A 12,635-nucleotide genomic window follows, 5' to 3' on the forward strand; every position below is an offset into this window, starting at 1 on the left:
TTAATAGATCAACATAAACACATGAATCCTGATTCAGGTTAGATTGAAAGAGGCTGTCCGAGACGCACGACCTCGACGCATTCTCCTGAGTGGCGGCAGAAGCTCAAATTACGGTCAGCAAGGCGCCGAGTTGCATTTGCTCCCTTGTCCTTCATTGATTAAGTTAACCAATCACATCATCATGTTATGATTAAACAATACATATACTCCCTTCTTGTCATCAATACGTCTGTGTTAAAGTGCCCCTGTTCGACCACTGGCTGTGAGGTGTGTCAGCCATTTAAAGGCACATCCCTGGTAGACTGTACCAAATGGCAGGCTTTGGGGGGGGTCTACCCATCATAATTCCTCTTTATGGATAGAGATTGTGTAAAGTAATGGCTAGTGACCCTTGAACCTTACACCGGGTGGTGAACTAAGGGCCCTTAATAAAGTGTTACATTCATATCCAGCTATAGTGTGTCAACTGTGTGTTTGAGGCGTGAGCAGCGCATGAATGCCCGCCCTAGATCCAGGCCCCCCCCCCCCCCCTCGTCTTCCCTCCGCCGGGCGATCTGGTTCCACGAGACCCGAGTCCAAACGGGTTCCGCGGAGGGTTCCTTTAGACGCTGTCGGAGGGCACCAGGTTCCCTGTCGTGTCCAGCTGCATGCACTTGCACGTGCACGCCGACACCGGGCACTCGGTGTGGTCCCTGCGGAAGGTCAGAGGTCAGAGGTCATGCAGCGGTCAACGCTCGGGAATCGAAACATGGCCGCCAGCGACCGGTAAACTAAAACCTCAGACGACGGGAGAGGGTGGAGTGTGAACCACCGACAGTCAAGTCCAGTCAACTGTATATCTACCCCTTAATTCCCAGAAACAGTCTCAGAAGGTCCCAGGCCAACGTTTTATTACACTCCTAACCTGGCTAGGAGACTCACCCTGCTAACCATGGGGGCGACAGCCTTGCAGCAACCCAGGATAGATTCCCCGTTGTGATCCTATGCTACAAGTCATCCCATCTCTTCTTCAACCCACCCCCCTTTCTCTCTTCACTTCCCCAACAGCCCATTCATATTACAATTAAAGAAAAGGCCCTCACAGTGAGGCGAATGAAAACCCTTTTGTCACTCATTTTTCAGTGCTGCCGGGCGCTCACCTGAACCAGCCGAGCATGTGACCAGCATGGCCGCCGTGACGACAGTTGTGGCACCAGGTGAACCAGTTGTTGAACTGAGCCAGCTTGTTTTCCCGGGCCAGGTCCCCCTTCTCCTCAGACTTCCCCGAGCCTGGAGGACACGGGAGGGAGGATGGGATCAATAAGAGGAGGTGTGCAGGGTGAGGGACAGTGTGCAGGGTGAGAGACTGTGTACACAGACTTCATTAACACAGCGCTTTTCTAACCAGTGACCGCTCAAAGCGCTTCACAATACTGCCTAACATTCACCCATTCATGCACACATTCACACACCGACGCCGGTGTCAGCCACGCAAGGCGTCAGCCAGCTCGTCGGGAGCAGTTCCGGTGAGGTGTCTTGCTCAGTGACACGTCGACACTCGAACTAGCAACCTTCCGATTACTAGCCAACGCACTCTACCTCCTGAGCCACATGCCTTAAGAAATCCGTGTGAGGTCGGTGGTAACGCGGTTATGCCATGATGTGGCTGAGAGGTGGATACAGAGTCCAGGCCCCCCCCATGCTCCACCTCCAGATGCTCGGCTAGGAATTACAGCCATAAAGGCTGTGGACACGCTGAACGTGTTTGTAAAGGCTAGACGGGACGTTGGCTAATGGTTTTAGTTCAGCGTTGGTAAATGGTTTAGGAGCTGGGTCTCGCTCCAGGTGGCCGATCCCGGGGAGTTTCCCCCCCTGGGGGACTTTGGTTCTGACTTTTCACATGTAAATTGAGGAGGAAAATGGTGTGCTTCAATAAAAATGTAATAGACCTTGACATCAATGTCATTTTAATGTCTCATGATCAGCTCTTTCATATTCTAACCCTGGCAATGTTAATGCCTTGCTCTACCAGCGGGCATCAAACCGCTAACCCTGGCAGTGTTAATGTCTTGCTCTACTAGCGGGCATCGAACCCCTGACCCTGGCAGTGTTTAAGCTCTCACAGTTTGTATTCGAACCCCCTAACCCTGGCAGTGTCAATGCCTGGCTCTACCAGCAACCCCTAACCATGGCAGTGTTAATGCCTTGCTCTACCAGCGGGCATCTAACCCCTAACCCTTGCAGTGTTTATGCTCTCGCAGTTGGTATTGAACCCCTAACCCTGGCAGCGTTAATGCCATGCTCTACCAGCGGGCGTCCAACCCCTAACCCTGGCAGTGTTAATGCCTTGCTCTACCAGTGGGCATCCTGACAGGACCAGGCTAGGGGACCAGCTGTCCCCAGGCGGGGGGGTTGCTGTCCCAAGGGGGGGGGCCTCCTCACCTTGGCAGTTGGAGACGGGCGTGCCCATGTTCATGAGGCACAGGGCGCAGCGGGGGAGGGGCTTCCGGCAGCCGGGGCAGCTGGTGACCTTTGACTTGGTGGGCGAGCCGCTGACGCCGTACTGGCTGAAGCCCCGCCCCTGGTGGGGGACGGACGAGCAGCTGTAGGAGATGGACTTCCCGCAGAAGTTACAGCTCACAAACACCTGGAGGGGAAGGGGGGGGGGGGGGGGGGCAGAGGTGGAGGTGGAGAGGGAGGAGAAGGAGGAGGAGAACAAATGATGAATGACAATACATAGTAAAGTTGTTTATACTATTGCAGTCAAACTACTAGTCAACTTTCCGGCTGCTAATCTAGCACAAACAAAATATAGACTAAAACTCATTGAGTCAACATGAACCTGGAGAGGAGGAGGAGGAGGTAGTGGAGGAGGAGGTGGAGGAGGAGGCGGAGAGCGAATGGAAAGAAACGGGGCGAGGTGATAAGGACAGGTGAAACCAATGGCTAAGGCGTGGGGCCGGCCGGAGCTCGCTCGCCAGCTGCCAGGAGGTCATTACGAGTCAGATAAGTGCTGGATAATTCAGCGATAGAGACGCTGGGAACATGTGGGTCAAAGCTAAACTGTTTACAGCGGCGTGTCGGAGTCTAGAGCGGCCGGGAGGCAGCAAGGCAATACAAAACCCTTCCCTATTGACCTGGTGCGTTGATTACTGCTGAATGATTAACTCTCTCCCTGGGACATGGTCGCGCACACAGCAGACCTAGCTCCATGTGTTACACACGTAGCAACCCAAAAACACACACTCACACACAGTGAACTAAATGAGATACACGTTGCTTCATGGCCAATGCAACATGTTTATGGACGTCTGTCCCGGCGGCTGCTTTAAGAAGATAAGAAAATACAAACGCATGTGAAAGTTTAACAAACCCAAACCCAGTGTCTGTATATATCAGTGTGTTGATGTGTGGGTTGGTGTTAGTCAACTTCCTTGAGGAGATCAGTAACTAAAAGGCTAAAACACACAGGAACTCAACGGTTGAAGCTCTACTAAGAGGTTTGTGGTGGGCCTGCCGTTGTACCTGGGCCAGGGGCTTGGAGCTGGGGTCCAGCTTGCCCCTGTGGATGTCAAACTCGGCCCGCTTGTGCCAGAACCTCCATGCGTCCAGCAGGTGGCGGTAGTTCTCGATCCAGCCCTGGACCCGAGAGTCCTTGACCACGTCTCCTGGGGAGCCCTGTGAGAGGAAACTATGGAGTCAGGCTAAACGGAGCCACCACCTAGCATTAAGCTTCTGTTGGGATCGTCAACAATGTGGCCAGTGGTCATACCGTGTCAGGGTGATTGAGTTAAAACACAAGGCTAGTTTGGTAAAACTCTAGTTTGTAGGATAAATATATGACAGCTTTCATGTGAAATTAATTTCACTTCTAAATATATTATATACATTTTGGAGTGAAATTACTTTTGGATGACAAAGTATCCTCCATGAGTTTAGAACTTAAGAGTTGCATGTTGTAACGTCAGTGTTCACAATTCACAATTGCCCGAATTTGGTCTTCTCAATGACCCAAACACACGATGATGCAATCGATTGGGGAAATGTAGCGTTCACATGTATGGACACGATTCCTCGCTGTAGTATTCTCAATGTGAACAACACATTCAGTGAGTCATGGCTCGAGTGCTTCTATGGAGGTAGTGTGAAGCCTTCCTTTGTCTACACCTGCTCCTCTGTTATTCAATACGGTTATTTGTGTTGTTATAGCTGCTATTGGGTTGTGTTGTTTCCCTTGTTACACACACATTGTGTTTCTGTTCTGCACGGACATGCAACGTAACCAAGTTTGTGATTGATTGACAGTTTGGCTGGAGGTGTGTGACGTAGTGAGCAGGGGAGATCTAATTATTATGTTATTGTCTTTATTCCATGATCTTGTTCCTATGTTATGATGGGTAGACAGCGAGGGGAAGGAGAGGCTGTCCAGCTATGAGGAAGCGGCGGGTTAAAGCACGCAGTCTGAGGTGTTTCAAACGGGCCGCCGCTGTCGTCGGCTGGGAGCGTTACACAACAACGAACCCAATCACAGACCTGCCATAAATCGAAACAGAACATCCAGCCTTGGTTAAGGCTAATAACACAACAGCAATGGTGTGTGATTGAGACTTTGATGTGTCATCAAAGCGGAGGCAGAGACAAAGGGGCAACCTGTTATTATTCTAATTATTATATTGTTGTACTTCACTGTTGAAGGTCACTATTTAAGTTCCCTCACTGTTTAGTGTGACACCTTGTGGAAATGAAAATATATTTCACCTACATTTCAAACGGTGTGTAAAGTGGATCAATAATGTGTTATCTTATCTAAAACAAGAGATCCCTTAGGAGTGAATATGCAAACCCATGTTCTTGGTTAATGTATGATGTTTCCTACTCTACCCTCAGCATGTGTGTAGGTGTGTGTAGGTAGGTGTGTGAGTGATAGTGTGTGTGTGTGTGTGTGTGTGTGTGTGTGTGTGTGTGTGTGTGTGTGTGTGTGTGTGTGTGTGTGTGGGTGTGCTAGGGCTGTACGGTACGGACTAAAATGTATATCACGGTATGATTTGAGGCATAGAGGGTAACGGTATTATATCAAGGTATATTAATTTTATCTTCTAATTTCAATATAAATGCTTCTGAAGTGGTAAAATACTGGTTAGGCAGCGAAACTGCAATCTTTTCTCAAGTTACTTCCATCTCTGAAAAACACCAATATGTTGTATGGATTTCCTTCTCCACTTGCTCGCGGACCTTGTCATATAGTTTTGGCATCTCAATTTGGCTGAAGTGTGTGCGGGCAGGTAACGCGTACCTGGGATCAAGTGTTTGGACCATCTCTTTAAAGCCCCTTCGGTCGACATTTTGAAAGGGAACCATGTCCTTACAAGTTGCACAGGTAAACAGTGACGGTGTTTGTTACCTCGTTCCACCGCTGGCTTTTTTTGTTGTAAGGACTGGCTCTGGAAAATGACTGCAGAAGCGATGTCTGAGATTCAGAGACAGCTTCACGCTACCAGCGTCTGTCTCGTACGGTGTGGAATGAAAGCACGTGAAGGGACTATTGCGCAAGCACACAGGTGCGCAGCAAGCGCGCCTGTGTGCTTGCGCAATAGCATACTGCCTGAGAATGCAGTATCGCTGTCAAATCTGTCCCTGGGAAAAGTAAAGTTGCGCCGAATTGAAAAAGGAACTACGTTTCGTTAGCATATTTTCAGTAGTTCCGCGTAACTTTACTTTAGAGATGAAAAAGTAGTTACGTTACTGCATTACCACGTTACTTACTTTGTAACGGGTTACACACAACACAGTCTACTGGTCACACGGTAACGGCAAAATCCATACCGTAGCGCAAATTCACGCCGTTGTACTTTCTATACCGTTTCCATGTACACCCCTAGTGTGTGCTTATGTATATGTGTGTCGATGTGCGTGTGTGTGTGTCCTGGTTAATAAGTGTACCATCCACTACAAGTGTCATGCGTTCACACACACACACACACACACACACACACACACACACACACACACACACACACACACACACACACACACACACACACACACACACACACACACACACACACACACAGCCGCCCCGGGCCGTACCTTGAGCATACAGAAGCTGGCCGTCTGCACGTCCCCGGTGCGGTCCACGTAGCTCTCCATCAGGTCCACCCCGTCGCGGGTCAGCCCCGTCAGCAGGATGCCTTCCAGGTTCCCCGCCCCCTTCAGCTCATTGGTCAGCTTCTCGATGTAGCGCGGCAGCTGCCATGGCGACGGTGAGGACCGAGAGGAGAGGGAGGGTTAGGATGTAGTGCAGCGTGATGCTCAGAGGAAGGCTGGATGAGTCTCTGAGGTTAGCGTCGGAGTTGACCCTACACCAGCGTGCGGTAAGTAAGTAAGTAAGTAAGTAAGTAAGTAAGTAAGTAAGTAAGTAAGTAAGTAAGTAAGTAAGATACTTTATTAATTCCTTTGGGACAATTCAGGTATCCAGTAGCAACAGACAGTACAGCACAGTTGACAAACAACAAGATGAACAAACCGTAAAAGTAAACCCAATATGTAAATGATCAATATTGCACATAATTATTGTTGCGGGTAAGCCTCTTCAACGTTACCTGGGTGTCGTTGAGGAACATGCAGGCGAAGGCCACTCGATCGCGCACCGCGACACTGCTCTCGTACTGAGACACAGGGCAAGAACCAAACAATGTCGGGTGAAGACATGGTAAAAGCTTTAGGAGTACCTTCACTGTGTTAATGTGAGTCCTACAACTGAAAAGTTCTAAAACTGAAAAGCTCCTGTTTTAGCAATCAGGTTGACCAATCAATAGAAGCAAATTCTTCTATCAATCTACATTGATCTGGATCAGACATCTGCGTGGACAATGCTTCTAATGTCACCAGAGTGCCCTTTAACTCATCAGCCATCTTAACTTTAAACTCTCTGGGGCCCCCTATAGGGCAGTAATGATCTAACCTGCAGGGAGTGGGAGCCTGAATATTTCCTCTAAATATAAATCTATTCAACTTACCAGTAACCGCCAATCATTAAGCCTAATTATAATTAACGATTGGCTTCTCCTCAAGGTAAACATGAAACCAACGGACACCAAACCAGTTAGGTAGGCAGTCATACATGTCGTTGAATGCTGATGAAAGTTTAAGCGTGAGAGTCACTGTTAGGCCGCAGTGCAAGCATATCCAGACGAAAAATCAACAGGCAAAGTATTTCCCCAAAATAGCTAAAAGTAAACCTTCCGGCTCACAGAAGGAGAGTGTATCGATTCGTCATGACAACGGACAGCTGCTTAGAATCAGTTAGAATCCGGCTAAAAATAACAACTCAAAGTAAATTCCTCACAAGAGGAACGGGCATTATGGGGGATTTGAAGATGACATGAAACGCCATTGTTGTTAACATATTTCTGTAGTTTTACATAATTATTCTCTCTGTAGTGGTGAGAAAATCCCCTTCGGATCGAATGAAGTAGACATCCGTCCATCAACCTAATCTAACATGTGGGCTAACTGTAGGAGTGCTGTGATTGGCCGCGGGGTTTTGTGAAACCACCAGCTGACATTGGTTCCTGGGGCGATGGGGGCGGGGCCTCACCAGCACGCCGTCGTAGGAGCCGGGCTCGCTGGTGAGGAAGGCGAACATGACGAGGAGGTAGGGGTTCCTGAGCTGGGAGCGCAGCGAGCTGCACATCTCCCGCCACAGGGAGTTCCGCTCATCCGTGTAGCCCGACAGCGCCATGGCAACCACGCTCAGGTTCAGGTCGCCTGGGGAACCAGGGGGGGAAAGAGTGATGATTGACAGCTGCGGCCGGTCGCTCCCATGATGCATTGCGTTAGTGACACCTAACCACCAGCCCGTGACCACGAAGGGCTTTTCAAAAAACCACAAAACTAGAAACTTAACCGTCTAAGAAACAAAACTTAACTAACTCTGTCAGGCCAATTATGTGAATTTAATCAAAACTCGTCTTTATTATAGGAAAACAAACTGTTAGTATCCACACACATTCTGTAAAGCTATAAAAGTAAAACTAATAATACAGTTTACTTCTGTAGCATTCTCAAGACAATCAAAGACACAAAGTGTACAAACACAATTTGGGGAAATAAATCAGGTTGCTACGTTTGTTTTGCGAAATGTAATCTGATTCTGTAATATCTGATTATGGTTACGCTCAATGCTAATTTAATTTAGGAAGCCAGACAGATCCGACCGCTTTTCTGCCCTGCGTGGGGCATTGCCAATACTGTTTATGATCTCCACAGTACTGTACTTATGAATGAACTACGTTCATATTCAGCCTGTATCCACCAGGACCACTCATAGCCTGTGATGAGAACTGACCCACTAGAGCTTTCTATATGCAATGCACTCCCTGCCAAGCGGAGGGAATAACACTCAAGCTGTAAATAACAAGCTTTATTTACTTTGGATAAAAGTGTCTTCTAAGAACTACTAATGCTGTACGAAATAGTGTTGTGGTTGTTTTGCCTTATTCAGATAAATGTCATTATGGAGCAGGTCAGAGGTCAGGGCATCTTGCCCTGCATAACAGGTAAGACTACAGACAGTGAGGTCGGGTTCCAGAAACTTTCCACTGGAGACCCGCCCCCTTCCTCCCCCAACTATTAGACCCGCCCCCTTCCTCCCCACCACTAGTCCCGCCCACTCCACCCCAACACTAGACCCGCCCCCTCCTCCCAACCACTAGCCCCGCCCCCGTCTCACCCTTGTCCGTGGTGGCTCCCTTGTGCAGCAGCTGGATGGCTCTCCGGATGTCCAGGTTGAAGAGGGCCACGGCGGCGGCCCGCTGCCACTCCCGGTCCTGCTCCAGGGAGTGCAGGAAGGGCTCGGCGTCCACCTCCGGCCCCCCCCCGGCCCGGCTGGTCCAGCCACACAGCCTCAGCGCCAGGCCCCGCTCCTCGCTGTGGTAGCGCACCGCGCTGGCCGGCCGCTCGGAGCCGCTCCAGCAGCGCCGGCTCTCTGCGGTGCCTGGGGGGAGACATTTACATCAGGGGCATTCAGCCTGAGCTTTCATCCAAGCGGCGTACAATAAGTACATTTGTCAGAAGAAAGATAAACTACAATGTCGCTGTCGGTACAGTAAGGACGTTCATAGAACCAAGCACCAAGCACTAACAATTGCTTGGTTAACCCATTCCGCGTATGGCGTTCTTGCGTGCGTGCGTGCCTGCGACCGTCAGATGTCTCACCTGAGCTGACCTTGACGATGTCCTTGATCCCGGAGTAGACCAGGGCCTGTTTGTTCCCCTGCAGCTTCAGATCAGGGTCCTCGGTGCACTGTTTCATATGTGAAGCTTGCATAGGAAAACCAACTGACTCCGAGACACTGTGATACTGTGACACTGTGACACGCTCACACACTAGAGAACAGGTCTGAAGACTTTCATTTCATTGTCAGGGGGAACGAGAGGACATTTGACTTACGGTTGAAAGGTTCTGGCCTGAGTTCAAACCGCAATGTCCGCTGTCTACCTGTAGGCGTTCCGGCACAAGATGCCCTTACCCCTACTTGCAATTTCTGACATGCATCTAAACAATACATCAGTAAACATAAAAAAAAAGAAGGAAACACTTTCCAAATGACTGTGTGTTGTTCGAATTCCAAACATCATCATATCAGCTGTTTCTACTCTCCCATAACAAAATGCAGCGTGTCAGGAAGCAGCGCTCTGCGTGACAGGGAGTAGCGCTCGGCGTGGCGTTCCCAGCCTCCGGCCTCCAAAGGATATAGAAGAGGTCGTACCACAGCGACTTCAGCTGGGCGTCGTCCCCGCCGGCCAGCAGGTGGTTCTTCCACACCTGGGTGGTGTCGTGGCCGTAGCGCGACTGCGCCCGCTGCCTCATCTTGGTGGCGATGTCCTTCTCGATGGCGCTCTCCACCCCCCCTCCCACGCCGCCCTCCGCCCCGTCCTCGGTGCAGTCGTACAGGTGGCGCCCGCACGCCCAGGTGAGCGAGGCGGTGGAGCTCCAGGCCAGCGAGATGCGCTCGAACACGGTGAAGTCTGTCATGACGCGGTTGGCGGCGGAGACCACCACCATGCGGTTCTGGGCCGAGGGGTGCCAGGCGAAGCTGCCCAGCTGGCTGTCGCAGGGCCGCACGCTGCGCTCGATGACCGTGGGCTCCGTCTCGTCGCCGATGGGCGTGGGCGTGTGCTGCATGTCGTACAGGCGGATCACGTTGCTGTCGCGCGTCAGCGTGGCCAGCAGGCCCGTGCGCGTGGGGCACCACGCCACCTGGAGGGAGGGAGGGAGAAGGGTCACACTCGATGCGTTGTCGTCGCGACGACGTTAGAAGACTTTGTCGGCCTTCGATGTGTGCCTATTTACATCACGGATGCATGCATTTACATGATAGGCTTTCCATAGGAAAATCGTGAGCTAATGGAGCATTACCTACAACTGTAATGCAGTGCATGCAAATATGTGTCTTTATTTGGTCAAGACCACACAAACACTATACATTGTTTACCTGAGAAACGCTCTTATGTGAACTAAGTGATGGATGGACTTCGTTCATCTTGTGCCTCCAAAAAGTTATGCTAAGAAATTATACTCGTAAAAAGTGTGTTTGAAGTTGTATACTTTTATACAAACTGCTCTTTATACCACTTCACTTTGACAGCTCGGTTAGGGTTGGGCGATTTATCGAAATTTTGATTTAGATTTTAGCGGCAAATGATCACAAAATTAACATAATCGAGTTTTCAATTTTTATTTTATTTTTAGAAAGTGCACAGCTGTATACATATCTGTACATTATTTGAGATTTGAACATTTTCTTTTGGACCATTTTGTGTATTTTTTTTTTCTAAGTTCTCAGTTAAAAAGTGTTTTTGAGAGTTATATTGACTAATATTGACCAAAATAATCGTGATTATGACGTATTTGTAACATAATCATACAAAATAATCCTAATGGAACTTTCTATAAAAACTGTCCCGTATCCTACCTTGGTGAGAGGCTTGGGCTGCTCTGTGAGGGTCAGCACCGGCTTCTCAAACTTCCGAAGGTCCCAGATGGCCACCTGGCCCTCGAAGAAGGAGGCCACGCGGTCGTGGAAGTGGGGGTCCACCGTCACGCCCTGGATGGCCTTGGTGTTCACAAAGGTCTTCTGGCTGGTGTTCCTCAGGTCGAAGATGGCCAAGTTGCGGTGCATCCCGGCCAGCAGCAGCTTCTGGTCCTGGGGCAGCCAGCAGAGCGACAGGCAGGCGTCGTTCTGCCCAAGCTCATACAGGGGCTTGGTCACCACCGAGCCCGAGTCCACGTCCACCGCTGACAGACGGATCTTCTCGGCGGCAACACTGGCGTCGGGCGAGAACTGCCGGCTGATGTCCCAGATGAGGACGGAGAAGTCTGCACGGTGCTTGTCCAGGCCCGCGGCCAGCCAGTTGCTGTCATGAGGGTTCCAGGCCAGGGTGTTGCATTGGCGGGCGTGTTTGGGGATGAACTCCTTCCCCATGAGCTCTTTGCATTTAGAGTTGTGGCTCTGGCCCAGGCTGGTGAGGACCACCCGGCCGTTTGCTTGGCCCACGGCCAGAAGGCACTCGGGTTCGTGTTTTGGGTACCAGGCGACGCATTTCATGTAAGGCGTGTCGGAGTTGATGGCGAGTAAGGTGGCGGCGGTCTCCTCTGAGAGCGGGAGTGTGCCCGCCTTGGTCTCCGCGCTGCAGGCGGGGCCGATGCGGTACAGGCCGAGCTCAGAGTCGCAGATCACATAGCGGTCCGCGTGGTGGGGGGACCACAGAATGTCCGGCTTGGAACCACTCATGTTTCCGAGGTAGCTTCGGGGGGTCAAGGAGCTATTCTTTCAACTATGTCAACTGTGTTGCCGAATTGGATTAATAAACAGAACTTAAATCTGTTAACGTTTGACGTTTCATTTTTTTCAATGTGAAGGCACTTTGTGAAAGACAGGTTCTACACATTGACTATGCACTTGAATGAGTTATTAAACTAAATCTATAGTAATACGAATAGCGTTGACAAATGAGCTCCTATCACAAGTTGTGCTTAAAAGTATATATGATGGTTGTTTGAGTAGAAGGGTCGATATTGTAGCACACATGACACTTTTTCTCCTCTGTTCCAGTGACTGTCAGGCTAACAAGAGCTAGCGCTAACTCGCGTTAGGACAACTTTACAAACATAATAAGCACACACGCGTTAATGTACACCCAATTATAGTATCACCTCCCATGTTATTCTATCACTATGCAAATATTTAGGCTATGAACCTTGTTAAATGGGTAAAATATGTAATTGAACATACACATGTCGTCGGAGAACTCCGCGGGATGTTGTGTGTTACATCAAAATATGTCCCTGAAACATGGGGAGGGTTGGGAGAAGATTCCGGTTACGCACAGACCGCAAATTAACAAGGCGTCGTATTAAGGTGGATGTCTCCGCATAGTGGCGCTCTACCCATTCACATTTACAATTCACTGCATTGCTTTTATTATAAATAGCAAAGCCTAACGCTCTAGCCAGAGAAGTTTTGTAAAGCAACAGTTATGCCCACAACATGTGCCACTAGTAAGGATGGTGCCCAATATTGCAGCATGGTTTTAATTCTCGTGTATAATCCCATTCAAATAAGTTTACATTTACTGCAATGATCCCCTCTGAG

General features: G+C 49.7%; 1 protein-coding gene across 1 annotated transcript; it reads right to left on the bottom strand.

Moving 5' to 3' along the window:
• mios (missing oocyte, meiosis regulator, homolog) lies at nucleotides 1-12,302 on the bottom strand. Its single transcript, XM_079738200.1, has 11 exons — nucleotides 10,956-12,302; nucleotides 9,732-10,240; nucleotides 9,196-9,290; nucleotides 8,711-8,974; nucleotides 7,577-7,746; nucleotides 6,579-6,644; nucleotides 6,067-6,225; nucleotides 3,505-3,657; nucleotides 2,422-2,626; nucleotides 1,140-1,269; nucleotides 1-692 (listed from the first exon to the last, which is right to left on the bottom strand). Exons 1-11 carry the CDS (start codon nucleotides 11,772-11,774, stop codon nucleotides 602-604), a joined length of 2,661 nt encoding a protein of 886 aa, XP_079594326.1. The 5' UTR covers nucleotides 11,775-12,302; the 3' UTR covers nucleotides 1-601.
• Nucleotides 12,303-12,635: the final 333 nt, after the last annotated feature.

Source organism: Pollachius pollachius (genome assembly GCF_949987615.1).
Source record: "Pollachius pollachius genome assembly, chromosome: 1".
NCBI lineage: Eukaryota > Metazoa > Chordata > Actinopteri > Gadiformes > Gadidae > Pollachius > Pollachius pollachius.

Bases quoted from the DNA above. Each gene is read 5' to 3' on its own strand.
- mios (XM_079738200.1), bottom strand. From the start codon at position 11,774: ATGAGTGGTTCCAAGCCGGACATTCTGTGGTCCCCCCACCACGCGGAC. The intron at 8,975-9,195 runs GTGAGACATCTG...GTCTCCCCCCAG, and splicing joins CATCGTCAAGGTCAGCTCAG to GCACCGCAGAGAGCCGGCGC. The intron at 6,226-6,578 runs GTAACGTTGAAG...TCGCCATGGCAG, and splicing joins TGTTCCTCAACGACACCCAG to CTGCCGCGCTACATCGAGAA.